The 20,942-nt window shown below is 44.4% G+C and overlaps 1 protein-coding gene across 2 annotated transcripts in view; it reads left to right on the top strand.

The window, feature by feature from the left end:
- Window positions 1-14,191: 14,191 nt before the first annotated feature.
- The window catches only part of CACNA2D2 (calcium voltage-gated channel auxiliary subunit alpha2delta 2), a 213,884-nt gene continuing 207,133 nt past the window's right edge, over window positions 14,192-20,942 (top strand). For both annotated transcript variants that reach the window (XM_038148789.1, XM_038148788.1), the window contains exon 1: window positions 14,192-14,550. In XM_038148789.1, coding sequence (XP_038004717.1) covers window positions 14,426-14,550 — 125 coding nt within the window. In that variant the 5' untranslated portion in view covers window positions 14,192-14,425. The remainder of the gene's footprint in view (window positions 14,551-20,942) is intronic.

Here is a 20,942-nt window from a genome sequence, read left to right as displayed (position 1 = left end):
CCTAATAAATTACCAGGTTCAAATAATTTGCATTCCAGTGGGGTAAAGGAGCTCCCAGTTTGCTGGATGCTGATACCAAATTCTTTCTTTCTGCAGTATCAGTAATGGGTGTAAGCCCAGTCTCTTTGTGCCATCTACAAAATAATATTTCCATTTCTAGAGTGACACCAGAATTTTTTATATCCTCAGACCTTTTAACATGACTTTTGCTAGTTCTTTCTCATGACTCCTAACTGTGCTAATAAGCACATTGTGTAAAATGTGGCATATTTTTGGGTACACAGTGGATGAGAAGCACCAGACCACTCAGTGTGAGTGTAAAGTTTTGTTGCTTGCAACTTTTTCATGTTAGAAGATATCTCATGTGAAACCAGCTTAAAAAAAATCAAAACCAAAATTTACCAACCATGTAAGAATCACACATTCAGTTTAGTTTCAGTATTTCACAAAATTATGAGGACTGACTAATCAATAGGACAATGGTTCCAAACCAGGGTGGCAACACTCACTGAATACAAACATTCCTGACTTCCACTTCTGTGAGATGAGAGCTGAGCCCTGTGGAGCCCATTATAAAAGACAGTTTGATGGAATAGGCTGAAATAGCAAGATTTATAAATAAAACAGAATCAAGACAACTGTACATAAAACATCCCAGACCAAACTAACCTAATTGCTCCCTATGGTGAGGTCAGTTAGAGAGCTGATAAAATGAATGTGGATGACATTTCTATCTGTTTAGACATTTGAAAGCTGCTGATAAAAATCCCCTTTCAAAAGGTTGGACTCTTTGGGTGCTCAAGCTGCACAAGAGGGTCCTTGTGTGCTGAACAGAGATGAGCAATGAGGAGGTCATTCTTGTAGTCACCAGGTTCTTACAGGGGTAGGTCACTTGGCAAGACCCTCAGCACAGTTTCCCAGCTCCCCAGTGACTGAAGAGCAAGGCTGCATGCAAAGGAACAGTGGGTTTCTGATACTTATATCAAAAATACTGCTACCTTCAAAGAACCTGCTAGACAATTCCTTCAAAAAGCATGACATGTGTGAGGGGAATGGGCTAGAAAATTATTGATGAGGGGTAAAATGGGAAAAGGTGAAATGGAATCCTTGAAAACCCTGAGGTCACACAGCTGGCAGTGTTTAGAGGGTTCCAGCTCTCTCTGGGACTTGGGATTCTTGTTGGCAGGAACTAGAACAACTCAAGAAAAGAAGAAAACATATTTATATAAATGATCAGCCATGATGTTATGAAGCCTAATCTTAGCCTTGTGTGAGTTTCATACTCACTTTGGTTCAATGATGGAGAAAACTTGGACATTGAGAGCAAAAGGGGCAATTTTCCCTGGATAAGAGGGCATGTGCAAACACCCGCGTGCCACTTGAGTCTGTGGCACCAGCTTTTCTCTTGCTGGCATATTTTATCTTGCAGCTGGGGGCAGAGAATAGGAATGTGCATACAACTCAGACATGCAGGGGTTTGTTTAGTCTCCATAACCTTTAATTTGGAGTAAGAGCATGCATGCACAGCATTGAACAAGAATGTCTGCCTTCTAACCCACTCCATACTTATACAAGCCACAAACATGGGTAAGATTTAGGAACAGATCAGTGTCTCTGATATATCAGTGTCTCTGTAGAGCTGCCAGATGAGACTGGGATGTAGCAGACCTCTAGCTCATTTCCAGATGGCTAAAATGTCCTCTCAGATGGAATTGACTTTCATAGCAAAATTAACCTGGTCTGGTTTCAGACCAGTATATCTTAAAGGCGTACAGGTTTTCTACTAGCCTTTGAATCATTCAGTCCCCCCAAAAGGGAACTTTAATGCCAGTGCAGCATCTGCTGTATAATATTTATATTCAGAGCTTCCTGTGTGAAGCTCTGCATGGATGTGATTGCTGAATGTGTTGGGAAAAGGACAGTTTACTGCCTGGGTTTTATTTCCAGCTATTTTGTATTTCTATGCAAGGAGCTTATATGCCATGTTGTAAATGGCTGGTTTTCTTGTATGATGTCTCTGTTTTTTTCCTCATTCTCTTAATGGGCTTCTTGCTGAAACTGACGTTTCAGCAGCATTCCCATTATTAGTTATGATGCCAGTAAATGGAGGTCTCAGTAGTGGGTGAAATTTAAATTAGGTTTGAAGAGCATTCAAATAATTCAGTGCTTTACTTTCATTTGGTAGTTCAGCTTGCACAGTGTATGATTTAGTTATTCACATTTTAGTTACTGTGTTGATGTTGTTTAGCAAAGACCCTGTTTTGCCTGGGACCTGACTACAGCTCTCAGGCAGCCGAATGTTGTTTACTGTAGCTAGCATGAAACTAATGTTTTGTTCTCTGAGATCCTGTTTGATGTTATAAGCCAAGTCACACTAGCTAGTGCAGGAATCATTTCCATTTTGCATTATACTGCTCACATGATAAACAGCTAGCAACGGAAAAGGACCTATTTCTGAGCATAAATGATAGGTGTACTTTGCTCTGTTGGGAGTTCGTAGTAGTAGATTATCTCAGACAGGGCTTTACTTTTCATTGCAAAGAGTTAACCTAAACTGCAGTGATTGATTTGAAACACGATACAGAAGACTAAGCAATCCAAATCTGTGTTGTGAAAGAAATCTGCAAAGTTTACAACTTTCCCTTAGACATCTTCAGTCATTCTATGAACAAATCTGACCAGGAAGAAGTTTTCCTAACTGTGACTGTATGAATCTTGGTAAATATCTCCTAGTAAAGAATAAGCTTGCTAGTAAATATTAATCAGCATTGTCTAGAGACACCAATATTCTTAGCTTGTATTTCCAGATACTGACCGTAGCTCTGTGCATTTATTTCATCAGCTGTTAAATGAAGACATAAATTCCCATTATCCCAGGCCAGCTGGGGACAAGTTCCACTCAGATACTGGCTTTATCAGACCCGGTCAGCTCCCATCAGTTCCACATCTGCCTTAGACGTATGCCAGGGGTCTCATCCAAGACCCTGCACAGCCAAGGCAGCCAACACAGCCTGATGTCAGCTGGAAGCTGCAGCAGGCTCTGCTCCTCTGACTGGTGACCTGTGTGAAGGAGCAGGGAAGCTTCTTCTTGTAAGGAGATGCCATCACAGAACCTTGTAGTGTCACCACAACACCTGGTGCTGGCATGATGGCATTAATTCATGACATGGCTGAGCAATGCCTGTTTATCAGCTGGAGCAGTATCTCGGGACAATGTCTACTTATCTCCATATGTAGACTGCATCCTTCTGTCAGGTTTGAGACTCACCTGGATATAGATCTTAGATTACACTCTGATGTATGCATGGGAAGCACACAATTAAAATAATTGAGCCCAAATGATTGCTCACCTTGGCATTCAATCCCATATATCTTCTTCTCCTATCTGAACAGAAGCTTGAAACAGAAAAATTAAATACCATGGGCCAAATTACTCTTTTATGAGTATGTAAATCAGAGCGAATTCCAGTGAATTCAGCAATAGGTAAATCATCTGTCTGCAAGAGCAAAATCCCACTCCAGAAACATTGCAAAGATAGGTTTTAACCTTTACATTAGCACAAAGGATATCCCAAGCTATTAATAGGATGCATTTCATTTTTGCCCAATAGCCTAATTAAGAGCTAGCTCATACTTGAGGAGAAAAGGAAGCAATTTGATTTACAGTACCTCATGTGATTAAATCACCAGGGAAGAGAAAAAAGGATTTGAGATGGAAGGGGGGAGTTTTAAAGCATATCATTTGTGAAAACTGGAATCTCTTTCTTCTTACAACCCTTTTGCCCCTGAGTTCATAGCTTAAAGAGGATTCACTGACTTTTATTTATTTGCCTAAACTACTGATTTTTCATCTTGCAGGGTGGCTTCAAAATCCAATGTGAACTTTTTAAGGCACCTAATGATCCATTCTATTATCCCCCAGGACAAAGCTAGTTCCAGTGATTTCATGGGGAACTGATTCGGAAAATACCCTTTTTCTCTCTTGCAGTCTCCCAGGCCCTTGAATCATGTTGATATCTGGATTCCTCTTTTCTTTGCAACACTATGGTGGTAGCCACAGTCAGCAAACAGACCTGGGGTGAGAGTTGATTGGGGGAACAGATTCACACTGCATGTAGCCCAAAGAAGATACCTGTGGAACAGCTCAATTTCTGTGCCAAAGATGAGAACTCATTGTCAGGTAGTTCTAAAAGCAGTTCAGATGCACAGGATTCCTGCCCTTCTATCTAAGCATATAATACTGCCATTTTTTGAAAAAAGCCCTCCTTATTGATTTTCATTTTGTGATAAACATACTTACAAACTTTGATAGACTTGAGAAACTGTAAGCCAATACCAACAGAAAGTATCACGGGGATTATAAAATAGAGTGTTCCCAGATATTGTGGTTGCACTAATAAAGAGGCAATTCAGGATACAATAAAGCTTTTTAAACTTTGGCCATCAACTTTGGCCAGAAGTTTCACATACGTGGACTTCCATTTGTGAATCATGCATGTGATGACAGTAATGTTTTTAATCTGTGCATCTCAGTGCTTTGGAGGTGTCTAAACATTTTACTGACTGGAAAATTGTGGCACTATGTAACCAAGGGATTTGCCTAAGGAAAGACAGATCATTTCTGATATAATTAGGGCTAGAAATAAAGTCTCCTGATACTCCTAGCTTAACCATTAGACCTATTATCTCTCATAGCCTAGCGTAGAGAAAATAATCACAGCAGAACTGCTACACCCATTCTTCCTAAAAGAGCACTTCCAGAGCCTAATCTTATTCTTCACCTATCTGGAGTGTCTCTTTCAGTTCCTTCTCTAAAGGATCAAGGATGGAATGGAAATTGAGATCCTTTCTCTTTTTCAAATCACATCCTTCTACCCTCCATTGCAATACAAGCCAAAGGGAGCTCAGGCTGGTTTGAAGGCAAAAATATGCCAATCACACTGAAAACTCCACTCTGCTTCTCTGAACCACAGGCAGGAATGATCTAGCACATGGCATGGGAAAATGACCTGGATTCTGCAAAAAAGATTGCTACCAGAACAGAAAACCCTAAAGCTTTCATTAAACTATGAATCTGGCTAGAGACTTTTTTGGCAAAGAAAGAAAAAAATTAGCTGTCTAGCAGAAAGTAGTAAATATATTCTTACCTGAATGCTTATTTTTTTATTTCAAATTTTTCCACATCCATGACCTTTCCTTATATTGCCAGCATCATTACTTAATTTTCCCTGCATCCAGTACCAGGCTCTCCCGTCAGTTTGATGCATAGACCATGTTATGGCTGGTTGTGGGTGGCAGGAGCACTGGAGAGGGAAGATGTGATTGGGCTGTGCTTGTTTTTCAGAGAATATCACTTGGGTGCTCTGCTTTCAGTGATGGGGTGACACCCAGCAAAAGGTGGAATGTTTTTAGGTGACAAGAAAAGTAAAGGTGGTTAAATGCAGAATACATTCATCATTGTGTGTTGATAAGCTGAGATCATGTTATGTGTTTGGATTTATCTTTTCTCTTTTCTGCCCCCTTGCCCAGGACACAGGGGGAGGGCCTGATCCACCACTGTTCTCACTGCCCTTTTTGCTACACTTGACACTTCTGTCCCGCCAAGCACTTGCTACATTAAGCCTATGGGCATGCATGAATCATGAGCTACCTTGGCCGTAATTCCAGGAGCTGTGGAAGATGCCTGTCTTCTGGAAAAATGTTACAGCCACCCACAGCCCATGGAAGAATTAACCTTGGGAGATGCATAGAATTGCCGTAGAGACATGTGCAGTGCATCTCCTCCAGCTGTAATAATGTCCAGCGTCTTCAGAGAACGCATCTTCTGGGAAGCACCTCTTTGTGGGCTCCCTGCCCACATTTCAAGGTGTGCTTCAGAGATGATCTGACCAGTTTTCAGTATTCTCCTTGGAATATTAACATGGAACATCATGGCAATATGTTGTAGTTGCACACACTATGATTCACCATCCTTTAGCTTGGAAGTAGGGTGCTCCTCGATCTCTTTTTGATTTTTCAGTGTTTGCTGCAGCTGCCTGCTTTTGCTCTAACGCTAACTGGGATTAACAGGCCAGAGATATTTTTCTGTCATTTTGGAATAGCCTGATTGGTAGCACTGAGAAGATCAAAATGACACAAGAGACAGAGACTCTTGCTTTAAGGGAGTATTTCAGATGCGGGAACAGAGACAAGGGGAGAAATGGAACATTGGGGAGGAGAGAGGAAAAGGGAGAGAGAATTTGGCTTGGTAGAATCAGGGAGACTGCAGGAAAGATCATGGGGATTTGAGGAAAGACAGCACTGTCTCCTCATCTTTGGACTAAAGAGCTCAATAGGCCAGGTGACAAAACAGAAAGACAAGTAATTGGATGGAGGTGAGAAAAGAGAAAGAAAAATGAGTAATTGGATGGAGGATGCAGAGAGTGAGGATACACCTGCAGAGGAAAAAAAAAAGTATCTTAAACCACAAAAAAATTCACAAAAGTTTAGTTTATATCACAATATCAGGAGGATTATACTGCTTTAACTTCTACAGAATAAGCAGCACAATAGATTTGGATTATTCAAACACTGGATGTTTAGGGGCCACCTGCATGTGGCCAGAAAAAGCGGCCACGGCCACGTTAGAATGTGTCACTGGTACTAAAATATGCATGGTGAGAAAGAAAGCGAGCTGGCTTGTACATAGGGAACAGCTGTGCAGAAACTGTCTTTGTAGCACTATAGAGAACCACCAAGACCTCAGTTTGGGAATGCAAAGAGTCTGCTTTGTAAACCCAGGAACAGAGGCATGTTCTGATTTAGGGCTACTGCAGTTCTGCCTTGATGCTTACCACTTCTACCTCGAGGGGAAAAAAACAAGTGCCAGAATGATTTAAAGACAGAATATCAACCCACACTGCTGCAGGCCTGCTTTCCACATTTTGTTGCTTTTATAGTTTTAGCTCTTGTTCCAAAGAAGGACTTCTCTGTGTGTACTTCTGTGTGTGTGTGTTTCCTTCCAAAATTCATACACACAATCGATGACTGAAAATCTTAAGAAAGATATTAGTAGAATTTTTGGAATTTTGTGAAGCATACCATCTCCTACCTTCCCCCCTCAAAAAAAAAGCAGCACTTTGTAGGGGAAATTTGCTTGTCTAGCTAGATTTTTTTTTTCTGTTGCTTTTCTTTCAGTCATTTTCATTCCAGCCAAATGCAGAAGGGGGAAGACAATCTGGAATATGAAGCACACCTCCTCAGAACTGCAAGACCTTTGTACAGCCCCTCCTTTGCTACCAATGTTTGATGTTAGAAAAATTGTGTTAGGTGCCCCACATCTCAGTTTCCTAACTGTAACGTGGGAATGGCACTTCATGTTATCTCGGAAGTGGTGGGAAGATAAATCTGTTAGAGATGTGAGAGCTCAGACGTTATGGTGTGGAGATGAACGTTAGGCAAATATGCAAACTGGAGGCCCCAGATCCCTCTACATGGAGTTTCTTCAGACCCATATCTGGCAAACAAGCATGACATCCACAACCCCAAGGGAGGAGACACAAGTCCTGATTTCTGAGTGGGTCTTTAAACCAATGCAGAAGTTTAGCATGAAGGCTGTAGTGTAGCAGTAAAAGAATTTGGCTTTATGGGCAAAGAAGCACAGAGCAGTGCCAATGTCTTTATTTGAAAAACTCCCTAAGATATTGCTAAAACAGATTTTCTGTAAAATCTGTTGCATTCACAACTACAGAATGTTATGATCTTTTATAGCTACTCAAATATAATAGAGGAATCCCAGGCTCAGACCTATAAAACCTTTTATAGAAAAGCCCTCCTTTACAGATTTCCTACGTATAATTCCTGCAAATTGGCAGCTATTCTGTATCAATTGGGCTTTTAAACATTATGCAGGAATGTTGGTGATGCTGTTCTGAGTGCATAGAGCCTATTTGATTATCAGATTATTATTTTTTTCCAATAATTGAAATCTAATTAAAATATTGTTTGTGGGGGAAATTTGGAAACACATGGATGGAGTTTAAATAATTACCAGTCACAAGTTTAGTTCCAGAGCAAAGTGCTTTTTTTTATAACGTGCTTCTTTATTCTGTCTCCCAGCTATGTTGCAGCGTGCTCTTTGCTGTTTTACAAGCTGTAACGTACAATGATGGTCATTACTATTCATAGATTCATAGAATTTAAGATTGTAAAGGATGATAAGATGATCTAATCCGACCTCCTGCTTAGCAAAAACCAGACATTTCATCCAGTTACCCTTGTGTTGAGCCCAGTAACTTGTGTTTGACAAAATTGGATCTTCCAGAGAGACATCTACTCTTGATGTGAGGAATTCAAAAGGCAAATAATTCCTGGATAGTCTTTCCAGTATTTAATCACCCTTACAGTTAGAAATTCCTCAGTTCTGTACCTTGTTTCTAATTTGAATTTTCTAGCTTTAAATTCCAGCCATTGGCTCTTGTAATATGTCTTTTTCCACTAGATTAAGAAACCCTTTAAAAACCCCTGTGTTCTTGGGATAAAGGTACTTAGATATCTAATCAAATCACCTTGAGGTCTTCTTCTGCATAATAAGAAAAATGTATTTGCTTTGAAGAAGCATTTACAGGCCCCAATCACAGAGCAAGGCCCTGGGGAATTGTCAGTTTTTAGGGCTCAGTTTTTAGGAAACTGGGGTTCACTCCTCCTATGTCACAGATTTCTGGCATGTCCTTGGGCGTGTCACTCATCTCCTTTGTTTCATAGGTGCTCACCTCCAAGACGGAGCTACCATGAGTGTATATACACCACAAATACATATTCCTCCCCTGTAAAATGCTGGGGGAACAGTATTAATCTCTGTGCTGAGCACAGGAGAAGCACTTAATATGATGACAATCCTAAATCATTGTCCAACTAAACGAAAAAAAACCCATCTCATGCTCAATATGGGTCAAGGTTGAGTATCTCCTGTACTGAACTCTGAAACAAGTGTTGATTCCTGTTGTGCAGTAACCACATTTTAAATTAAAGCAATAGTGAGTTGTGACTACATTAGGTAACTGAGTGCAATGCTGTGTGACTTGTTATGATGCTGACCTCAGCTATTTGACCCTCACATTGTGCAGAAGTATCATTTGGATCCCCAAGATAAATGATCCACTGGCAGGTGACTTGGGCTTGAGTTAAATTGACTGACTGAATGCATGCTCACATTTTTATTTTTTGCCACACAAGGTCTACCTTCAGCATGGATGCAGGTAAAAACCAGAAGAAAACTCTGTCTTCGGCTGTCCCAGCAGCCTCCAAAGTGATTGTGGGACTGTACTCCATTTTATAAGCCATTCATCAGCCCTTTGCCATTGAGGCTAGGTCTTTACAGAGCTGGAAAATTTTGCAGTCCTGGATTGGACTTTGCATCTGTGTACAAATGGTAAAAAAGAAAAAAAAAACCAACTGTAAAGTCAACAGGCAAATTCCAATTACAGTTCCAGAGTAAGCTTCCAGTCATGCCTAAGGCTTCTGTACTGTGAATATCACCTAGAGTAATTGTGAGACTTACCAGTTTGATATGGAGTGCATGTACTTCATAGACTGTCTAGAAAAGGTGTATAGTGCAAAATGATAGTGCTGGAGGAACTGATGCCAGTTGTGGACTCAGATCTAGCCTTTGACTTGGAAAAGTTTGGGCAAAGAACCTGTGTGCTTCTCTAAATGTACACTTTGTGGACTCCGTAATGTCAGGCCAGCCAAAGGCCCTGAAACAAGATGCCCCATGGAGACAGCTGGGAAAGGATTTTGGAATATTTTAACCTTGTCCCTGTGCTGTTTCCCTTTCCTGTCCATATTAGTATCCACAGAACAACTCTTTGCTCTTACTTGCAGGTTTTTATTTGCTCCAGATCAAAACTCTGCAAATCTCCATGATGCTGTTTCCTTGTTTCTTGGGCTTTTGAAAACACTGTAGCTTTCCATGTCTTGTGGTAAGTGAAACAATTACTTCTTGTGCTTTTATCAATGTTAAGTGTATTCTTTTCTCCTCTTTCTGAAACAATGACATCTGGCATCAAGCAACTCTACACATCATTAGCTGAGGAGCTCAGTGTTTAAGAACCTGGAATAAGAGCAAACCTCTGAAGTCAGGATGTGCATTAGCTGTTATCATTTGCTCATTCTTAATTACCTCTTCCCCTTATTTGTCTGTCTTTAATAGTATGCCAACAACATCTTCTAACCTCTCACTCAGCAACTGATTTGTCAAGACTATAGGTATCATTTATTCCTAAGCATTTACGTTTAGCCATGGGGTGCAAAACTGCACTAGTAATTACAAAACTGTAGATCTGGACTAATTCCATGAAAGGGCTTCAGGTTTAAACTGACAGATTTGTTCTGCTGACTGCCATTCATGTAGCAAGCCAGGTAGTTGTGCCTATCTGCCTAAAGTTGAAGCTCGTGTCTGGGGATGCTGACTGCCCTTCATGGGGAATCCTGTGCAGAGCTGTGCTGCCTTAGGCATGCTGGAATCTCAGCTGCCCCACAGGAATGCAGAAGCAGAGGTGCGTCACTGTAAATTGCCAAGATGGGCAGAGTATCCTTGCTAATTCCTCTGGTCACTCAGGCTGCACAGAGGACTTGTGCTTTGCTAGGACAGTGTGGATGACTGTCCCTTTTCATCAAGGCACTGCATGAAAGCAGAGGCTGGGGAAGGCCAAACTTGATGTACCTGAAGGAGTAAGGAAAGAAACACGTCCATGAAGCAGTTGCTGACTGCAAAGGTTTGCATTTTTCCTGAGAAACGATCAGTCAGGAAAGAGTTAAATCGACACCTTCTCTGGCATTTACCTGCATTTGCAAATAAATCAGCCATAAGAACAACTTAGACAGCCTCCTCCTACATGGCTTCTCCACTAAAAGACGTGGGAGAACGCCAGTGGCGCTGCCTGTTTTGCTGCAACCCTGTCGGTATTTCAGGTACTGTGCAGAATTTCACCGGGTCCTGTGCAGATTATGGTGCTTTCAGAGCAATGTTAGGCTGATTCTGAGAACCTACACTGACACATCACAAGCTGCTCTGCTGGGGATGGCTTGAACTCCATGTTCAAGCTCACATTTGTGGCTTGGTGGTGCTTGGTGCTGCAGGTTAGACAGTGTTTCAAACAGGCCACAGTGTAGCAGCACCTGCTGCAGAAAATGTGAAGGATAATGTACATAGCAATGCTGTCTTCCCTGTCATTCTCAACAGAATACCAGCTGGAACATGATTCCACTGATTTGCTTCTCTCCCTTTTGGGACAGCACTGATTTTGAAAAATTTTGCCATGTAAGGTCTTTATAATACATTGTTTATACCAGTTCTGGATGTGACTTTTCCTTACGCAGAGCTTGGAAATTAAACTTGCAGTATTTTTAGGTTGAGCACTAAAAGGAAGCTGCTGATAAATCTGTATACATATGTGTCCCAGGAAAAGGAGCTCAGCTGGGAGGTGACAGGGTTAATCTAGCAGCACACAGGAGAGAATCAACACTTTTTTGTGCCACATAGCTTGACTTATTCCATGATTTTGGCCCTTTTCATTTAAGACTATTTCCAACCAGCTTGCTACTAGCGAACCTGTCCATGTATGGACTGCAGACACTGCAGCAATAAGTACTACACAGTCAAAAACATTTGAAATAGCAAAGCAAAACAACTTCATAGAACTAAACCAAAATGTCCAACTCAGCAGTACAGGACTGTTCTTTACAAACAAGGACATAGCATGTAAATCTTTACTGTTAACAAACCCAAACAGCCACATCTGAAAGTAATTTCTTGACATCTAGAGATCTGCTCCTACTGTAAGAGCACAAGATCAAATACTGCTCTGAAGGTTATTGGTATCAAACAAAACAATTGTAAGGATTGTTATTGGTATCAAACCAAAACAACTGTAAGCATTTTGGAGAGCCACATCTCAAGGAAATAAATCACTCTGGCTGTTCCAAATGTGTTGGGTCGATGTGCCTGTGATGGGAGTTGCTCTGCTCACACACACAGCTCCAGCACAACAGGCTGGAGCATCCAGCACTGGGGCTGCTGCATACATGCCATGCATTTGCAATTGTGGAGCAGCCAGCTGCTGGATGCCAGGCATTTGGAAAAGCACTTGATAGCCGTGGCAATACACAGTTGTCTCCCTGAGCTTTTCTTACAGGACAGAGGATCAGATTGCATAATGCAGAAAAATCCCATATTATAAAGGATATCTGGCAATGGCAATGTTGCCTCATAGACCCTGGCTATCCTGTTGAAATGGGAACCAAAAATCTGGACCCTGTGGGCTCATATATTGAGTTAAATTGTATCTGTTAGACAGATGCTCACCCAGGTCCTCTGGGAAAGAAAGTAGGGATGTAACAGAGAACAGAATTTGTCTTTCAAGAGTTTGGAAAGCCAAATTCTACACAATGCAGAGTGTTTACTATCTGCTGCTGACTCTGCCAGCAAAGGACAAGCTGTTTATCCTATTGTCGCTCTGTTTCCCGTGTATACACTAGAGATTATCCACTTACCACTGCTGAAACACACTTGGAGGTTGTAAATGGGAAACCTCTGGATGACAGGTCAGTAACTGTGATTTTGACTGTAACAGACCATGCAAACCTGGACCAAACTGTGTGGCAGGTGCAGCTGAAATACAGGATGCAAAACCAGAGCATGTTCTGAAGAGTGTGCAAAGCATAGCTCTAGTCTGCACGTGGTACAGAAGCTAGAGAGGGAATATGAAGTATTTCTTAATAATTTATTGAAGTATTAAATTACTGGACATATTAATTTCTATGTTGAACATATCAGGTCAGGGTCTGATGATTTTGCAAGCCCTATTTTCTGGTTCAGGAGTGGGTTTTACTGCTGAGTTCCAACATGAGTTGGGAAAAGTGTTTTTCTACCTCTTTGAAAAAAGAATTGTTTCTGTGAAGCAGCTTGAGCTGGATTCACTGCATCAAATCCTGAATGTACCATCACTGCTCCTCTCTGAAATTCATGGTGTGCCTGGATGTGACCACAGGAGGTTTAGATGGCAGCCTCGCTGCTCCTGGGGTACCTGGGAGTCTAAGTCTGGATCTAAGTTATTCCAAAATGTTTCCTTTATGCAGCAGAAACAAAAGGTGGAGGCAATTCCATCCATCAGCAGAAGAAAACGCCTTCTGAAAAGGAGGGCAGGAAGCGTTTCAGAGAAGCAACCTCTCCCTATCAAAATCCTTCCCCCTTCCCAAGATGGAAGGCTTTTAAACCTCTGTGCTGCAATTTGGACTTCCAGGAGCTCCTATCCTGCCACTGCTGCGCTGTTACTGTGGGCAGGACCAAGAAGCCTTTGCATCTTTAAAGCGCTGATGCCCAATTTGTGGGGCTCTTCCCTGAGAGATCTGGTCAGATCTGGCAACCTTGCCAGCATGACACCTTTTTTGGAGTTAAACAGGACGAGGTGGTGCTACTTACATATTGCCTGGTCCCTGATTGTCCAGATTAAGGCTATGTGGGGAGAAGGGCATGTGAACAGTGTTCCTGCCTCTGCCTTTGCCAGCTGTCCCTGCCTTGCCAGTGGTCAGTTCCCATGAAGCCGAACAGCTTGGGTTCGAGTTTAGGGAAGATGAAATTGTGCTGCAGCTATCTAGAAGACAGCGTTTCAAAATCCAGGCCTTCAAAAGTCTGGTTCAGAAACCCTGCCAGTTTGGGGGCTGTAGTTATCAATTCTGTTATTGTGAATTTGTGGTCGGCCCTCCCGTCACGCTCAGGAACGCTCCCCAAAGTCAGAGTGTGCTTTAAAAAGAATCATAGCTGCTATTATTATTATATTAAACATAACCGGAGATTCCCATATGCTGCCGTGCCTCCGGGAGGTGGCCCCGAAGGGGAACGCGGTACCGGGGCAGGAATGGCAGTGACAGAGGCGCGCGGAGGATGGGAAGGAGCCGTGAGGTCCCGGTTGCTCGGGGCGGGGGGGACCCGCCGGCGGGGCAGCGCCCGGGACGGGGGCAAGCGGGGCGGGGGTGGGTGCCCGGAGCCCGGCCGGGGCGCGGGATGGCGCGGCCGGGGCGCCCCAGCCCGGCGCGGAGCCGGGGGCGGCGGGACCGGCGGGGGGGCGCGGAGCCGGGCGCATGCGCTGCGGCGGCGGGGCGGCGGGGGCCGGGGCGGCGCGGGGGGCCGGAGGGAGGGAGGGAGCCGGGGCGGGGAGGAGGCTGGGCCGGGCCGGGCCGCCTATTTGAGGGAAAGTAGCGCTCGGCGGGTGCTCAGTGCCGGCCGCCGCGGAGAGGCAGCGGGCGAGCGGCCGCCGGTCGGTGCCCGCAGCCGGCGCGGCGCTGCCCCCCTGCCGAGGACTGCCGCGCTCGTCGCACGAGTGGCGGCGGGGGGAGCCGCCCCGCGGGGCCGCCTCTGCCCCTTCCCCGCCGCGCCGTTAATGGAAACATGGCGATGGCGGCTCCGACCGGCAGCGCGGCGCCCGTCGCCCCGGCCCTCTGCGGCCACCTGGCCCTGCTGCTGCTCCTCGCCGCCCCCGCCGCCCACGGCTACAGCTTCCCCCAGCAGCACACGTAAGTGCCGCCGCCCCGGCCGGTACCCCCCGCCCCGCGGCTCGGCCCGGCGCGGTGGCGCATCGCGGGGCCGCCCCGGGGCCTGCGGGGGAGCGGCGGCGGCGGGGCCGCGGCGGGCGCTGCCGGTGCCGGCTGCCGGCGCCGCGCTGGATGCGGGCGGGCGCGGGGGTCTCTGCCCGCTCCCCGCCGGAGCGGCGGGTTGAGGAACGGACCCAAAGTTGCTGGAAAGCACAAACTTCCCCGGCGGGTGCCGGTCCGCAGGGCGGCTGTCGGAGCCTTAATGTGGCGAGAGGGGGGAAAGACCAAAAAGGACTTATTTTCCAACCCCCCCCCCCCCCCCCGTTTCAAGCACACAATATGGTACCCACAACCGGCCGTGCACACCGGAGTTTGAGCATAAACTAATAATAGCTGGATAGTTCCACAGGCTATCCGAGCCGGCGGGTCTTCCTCTCCCTCCCTCTGGAGCGACTAAAATTGACTGTAATCTACTGAAAGAGAGTCGGAAAGCAGCTCGTTTGGGTGAGGGGGTGGGGGACTGGAGAGTCGCTGCAGGAAGGATATAAATAGATTTTTTTGAAGAAGAAGAAATTGCTTTAGAAGTTAATGTTTGGGAATATTTTCTAACAGGGATGGCTCTCTTTCCTTCCGTGGTAACCCTAAACCTATCCCTCTCCACACATCCACGGGAAACCTTGCTGAGATGTATTTTAAGAGGCTGTCATCTCCGTTATGAATTGCTGAGGTTTGTTGACACAAAACTGAAAAAAATCCAGACGATTCAAAGTAAAGGCTGACACCGTGTCCTTACAGTCTGCATTTCTGAAGGTGGGGGAAAGATTTCAATGACATAGAGTTAATAATAGCAGTGTTGCCCTTAACTTCGTGCTGCCCCAGTGGATGTGCACTGCTTTATGTCACAGTTGTCTTGTCATTTGTGATTTGCTTAAGAATAGAAATACATTTTATATATATATAAAGTCATAGGAAGTAGTTTTGAAAGCATTTTAGATTAGTGTCTTTGATTTCAAAGTACATTTTTGCAAGCATGTAGTCAGGCCTTCTGAAAAGAAGGCTTTTCGGCAGAAGAAACAGTGTTGTTTATTTGGGAGAGCTGTAGCTTCCTGTGTTAATATCTGCCTTCACCAAAGGCACAGTTGCTTATTCCGAAATCCTTCCCATTCCGACAGATTCCTTCTGGATTCTTTTGGGGCACATATTCATATTTTTAAATATCTTTGGCCTTTAGGAGCCGATGGGTTCCCTTTTCATGCTGTCACGTAAATACAGAAATTCTTCAGAATGAGACCCTGAGAAATGTCTACCTACAGGGGGAGGCGAGGAAAGGGAACGTGCCAGTTTTCGTCCAAGTACCACAGCCTTATGGCCTGATCCAGCCTTGCTCTGCCATGAACGATTTCTGCTTCCATGGGAATGCCTAAAGAAGCAAAGGGGATTCTGTACGTGATGAAGCACAGCTCAAGTTTGTGGGATGTTTTTGATATTTCAGCAGCTTTTCATGGATTGCAAGTTGTTGCATTCGCTTATTAAGTTCAGAACACAGTATCAATTTATAGAATAAATTTCTTTTGAGTACCAGTTTGTGAGTCAAAGCTGTGTTTTCTTTCTAGCAGCAGAAAGTTTTATAAGAAGGTTCTTCTACTGAGAGAGACATAAAAAGGCTTATAAGTTGTAAATAACGTGCTTGCATTCCCTCACCCTATGATCTATATTATTCTAATAAACCATGCCAGCTTTTTAACCAAAGCAGTTTTATTCCAATTAATTTGGAGGGGTTTGCTAGAATAGATTTTGTTAGCTCTGTGCTCTCTTATCTGAGGTTTAATCATAGTGGGCCTGATCCTGCACTGGGGCAAGATAAGCAAGTGAGGCAAGATAAGCAAAAACTGAAGCTGCTGACAAAGATCCTTAATTTCTTACAAATACAGAGGAATGATCCTGGAGAGGCCACTGATTGTGTGTGTATGCCTCTGGTGGGAATCAATGCTGTCTGGCTGCATCTGGAGAAGAGACACAGAAAAGATGCAAGACCTCAACCTGACCTGCTACCTTCTTCCTTGTTCGGTTCCCCTCATGACCTGTTCTGTGAACACAGAAGAGAGGAGTGACGAATGGATATTTGATGATGATGCACAATTGCTGGGCAGTAGGTTAATGCTGTAACCTGTGGGCTGAAATGCCTGGTGAGCTCTGCCCTAGGGCTGCTGTGATTATTTGTTTCTTGGGAAGGAAATACTTAATGGGAGTAAAGAGTGCGATGGTAACTGGCACCAAAGCTTGAACAATCCCCTGCCATTGACTGTTCCCCCCGAGTTGTTACATGTTTGCACCCGTCTTGATTCTAAAGAGGCTGGATATAACTTAAATCTTTTGGGCAGATTTACCGTGAGCTAGTTGAGCTGATGAGATGTGCTGCTGAATTTTTCCCATTACCAGCTAATTTTCTCCTACTTTGGACAATGCACCCTTGTGAATGATTCAGAGCATTGATTAGAAACATGTTTGTCTTTAGAGGTTTTCCCTGTAAATCACTGAAGTCATCTTTTACTACAGGACTCTCAAAATTGAGGCTGCTTTTTTAAGCAGCCCCAGAACTGTTTAATTCTGGCAAGCAGCAGAGTGAACGATCAGGATATCTTGCCTAAGGGGGGGGAAGGAAGAAAATAAAGAACATTTTTGGTTTTTATTTTTGTTTACAATTGTATTAATTATTGTCAGTGTGTTAGTCTTGATTCTGTCCCTGATAAATCGCTGGTGTTCTACATTATCTCTCTCCTCCCGGGTAGCATGGTTTTAATCATCTTATGCTGAGCTAAGGAAAGCTCGGCTCAGCCAGTTGTCTAAAGGGGAATTTTTCATTGAGATTTAAAAAGCAAAATCCCAGATTGGAACAAGCCCATTGGGGCAGGCGTCTTAGGTGATGGCCACTGACTGACAAGGTTCCTTTTAGGAATCCTCACGTACGAGAATGTGCATCTATGTGGGCAACGGGATTAATGGCTGTGGAAAGGAAGGCTGTTGGTTGCAGTTAATTTTTCTTTTAAATAGTACACAGAGGAATTCCTGTGGCAGCATGGTAACAACCTCTGCTTGAATTTCTGAGTGGTTTGGTATGAGAGAATTGAAAGCCTGGTCAGTCAGGGAAGTCCTGTACCTGGACTGCCATTGCCTCAGGTTGGTGGAGATCGTGATGTGAGTGCTGGGGAATGTGGCTGCCAGTGCTGCCACTGGGGAGCAGAACAAACCCCCTCCTCACTTTCCAGCAAGGCTTTTAGTCACTTGGACTTGAAAGAAAATTGCCATCTGCTAGAGGGTGGAGAGCCATTTGCTTCTTGTGAGGAAGCAGGTGTGTGCAGAATTGCTGCGTGTCTGCTTGGCTTCATCAGTGCTCTGCAGGGCATCTCTGACCAGGCAGCAGAGGAGAAAGGTATGTCTGCAGGGGAAAGTGCCAGTGTGGTGTCCATGGTACAGTCCTGCTTTTCCAACAGGTTTAACACTTGTCAGATGTAGACAGTTGTTTTGGGCAGCAAGCTGGAGGTGTTACCCCTGTTCCTGTCAAATAGTGAGCAGTGAAGACTCCTGCTCAGAGCAGTAAGACTTAATATCTTCCCATCATCACTGGAAGGTGGGCCTGAGGCTGCCTCTTCCAAATTAGTTGCTTCTTTGTAGCAGATTTTGATTTGTACTTGTCATTTCACCCCAAATGAGGTTAATGATGCCGGTAGTGATAGCACATCTGGGCTAGCAGGGCTTGAAATAAATAACTCTATTAGGACTGGATGCTTTAGGGTTTGCAGAATGCCATGTGGAGGGAGCTCCTTCTCTTGTTCTACTGACCACCTGCTGTGCAGTCAGAAAATCTCTTCCAATTATGGTTTTGATGCTTGGCATTGGAACTTGTCTGGAAAGGAGCAGAGAAGCTGGGAGATGGCCTTGCTTGTCTTCTGCTGTGCTCCACTAAGCAGAGAGACAGCTCCCTGGGAGGGCAATCTACCACCAGGAGTGACTGACAGATCCTGGCCCTCCATCCCTGTGAGGGCTGAGCAGCCTCTGTGACAATTTGTACTCAGTGGAGGCGCAAATCCCCAGTGTCCCTGCAACAGCCCTGTGCAGACTCTGCTTGGTGGCAGAAACCACTTTTGAGGTGTGCAGAGGCACCCTGAACTTCCCAGAGGTAAAAGAAGAGCCTCACAAAGAGGAGCAAATGTTTTTTAAAGGCCATTTGCATTATTTCTTGCTATTTAAAATTTTTTCTCCATTCCTGTTACCATTTCTGAGTGCTTCCTTCTCAGTTCTCACATAGAGAAAGAACAGAGCATTGCTGCTTTCTTGCCTCAACACTGTAAATGCCTGCACTCATCCCCTTCAAGCTTGTGGTTTCAGGAGTTTGAGTTTTTCAACTGTATACATTGAGAAATTGTTGATTGAAATTCTCTTGAGAAAGTGTGTGGGTTCCCGCTGAAATCAATAAGGCTCCTGCACATAGACCTGAGGCTAGAAATGGGCTCCTGCTTGCTGTTTGACAGGTGGAGTTCAGCAGCTTTGTTGTAAAGAAGCTTTGTGTGTGCTTGTGTGTGTGTGTGCAACAGCCCCTGAAAAGCTGAAGGTGGTTGGGGAGGGTCTGAATGGAAACCTGAACGTTTATCCCTGAACGAGCTGCCTGGTGTTTGGCTTCAAAAGCCGTCAGAACGGCTCTCGAGGGCTCGCGTGCTGGGGCATCTGCACGCTGCAGCGTGGAACATGTGCACATGCTGTACTCGTCAGACAATGCTTCTTTCAGCCAATGAAATAGTCAAGTGAGATGAAATAAAAGCAAAAGTCATTACCAAGCAACATACTTGAGTGAAATATTCAGTATGAAAGGACAGTATCTGAACGCTTCGATATTTACTTTTCTAGGAGCCTCTTGAAAGCAAAGTGTGTTTTGTTAGCAAAATTATTTTTCCTCTCTGGGGCGTTGGTAGTAGTTTGTTGTTTTAGAGCAGTTCCTGTAATCTAGCCTTCATCCTGGAGTTTATTATTGCTGGGTTGCATGGGGAATGGGGTTGTACAAATTGTTGTTACTGGAGAGTCAGTTTCTGTCAACAAGCTATTGGCATGGTTTTCTTTAGGTTGAATTATTTGATCTTTTGCAGAACTCATGTAGATTTTCTTCATTACTTTGAAAGTTTTCCTTCAACCCTTCCCATTCTGTCTCAGCCATTTTCATTTGGTCATAAATACAATGAGAACTAAAAGGTGTTTATGCAGACCAAAGGATTCATTCTTCCTCTGTAAAGCAAATTGTTTCTCGAATGATTGACTGATGTGTGAGTGATGGGGATATTTAATCAGATGAGCTGGTTACGGGTGAAAGGGCTGCAGGGCGAGAGACACAGGGATCTCTGAACGCAGTCAGGCCAGACAAAGAGTGCACAGTCTGTGGTTTCTGTATCTATTCATTAACTCATCAGAAGGTCGTTATCCTTGCTTTTGATTAGGCTACTGTGCCACCTCCTCGGAAGCTGCTGCTCAGTCTGGTGGGGGACGGGGCAGGAGCTGTTGTGCAGCACAGCTGCTGTACAAAGGCTGTGCCAGACTGCCTTTCAGGAGAACCAGGATCAATTCTCCTCCCGCACGTCTAGTTGGGACTGAGAACTCCAGAGGAGATAATTGCTGACAGCAATCAGATTGGGTGCTAAATGCCATATAAACCATCTAGGTCAATAATGATGGTAAAGCCTTGGGCACAGTTGTCAAAACAGCAGTTGAGTTTGCCTATCTCTTTGTGCAGCGACACCACTGATTGTGCGTAGAGTTAAACGCAATAAATACAGGATGCAACATGATTTTGAGCTCTGGTGTATGTCAAAATCCCTGAAGTTCTTGCAATGAAAAGGAGTTCTATAATAAGAATGTCTCTTGCCTCCCTCGACCTTGTTCCTTCTTTCATTGTCCTTGAAAAGCGAGGATGGAGCTGTGCTTTCTGTGGACTAGGCTGGAGCTATGTCTGCACCAAGTGGGTGTGTTATGAGTCCCCTGAAGCCCTGGATAGCCTTTGGGTATCCTTGGCTTCTGCTGGTGTGAAAACTGTTCTACCCTTTCCCACTGTGACACTTGGGGAATTCCTGAATCAATACGGGTTGTGCCTACAGTGAGTATCACTGGTAGAAAACCCGGAGTGATGCAGCACAAAGGCACGTTCATTTACCTGACAAAGGTTGTCTATCTTGAATTATTTATGAGGTTTCACAGCACACTAGTAAATTTTGTAAAAGCAATGGAGTCCTTGTAATGTGAGCCTCTTCACTGCAGCTTCAGTAGTGGAGTTGTTCTGAGGAGGTACAGGAGGTGGGGGATGGAGGAGGAGGAGGAAGAAATAGGCAGCAAGT

Source organism: Motacilla alba, chromosome 12 (genome assembly GCF_015832195.1).
Source record: "Motacilla alba alba isolate MOTALB_02 chromosome 12, Motacilla_alba_V1.0_pri, whole genome shotgun sequence".
Classification (NCBI taxonomy): domain Eukaryota; kingdom Metazoa; phylum Chordata; class Aves; order Passeriformes; family Motacillidae; genus Motacilla; species Motacilla alba.
This window is presented reverse-complemented; position numbering and strand designations above follow the sequence as displayed.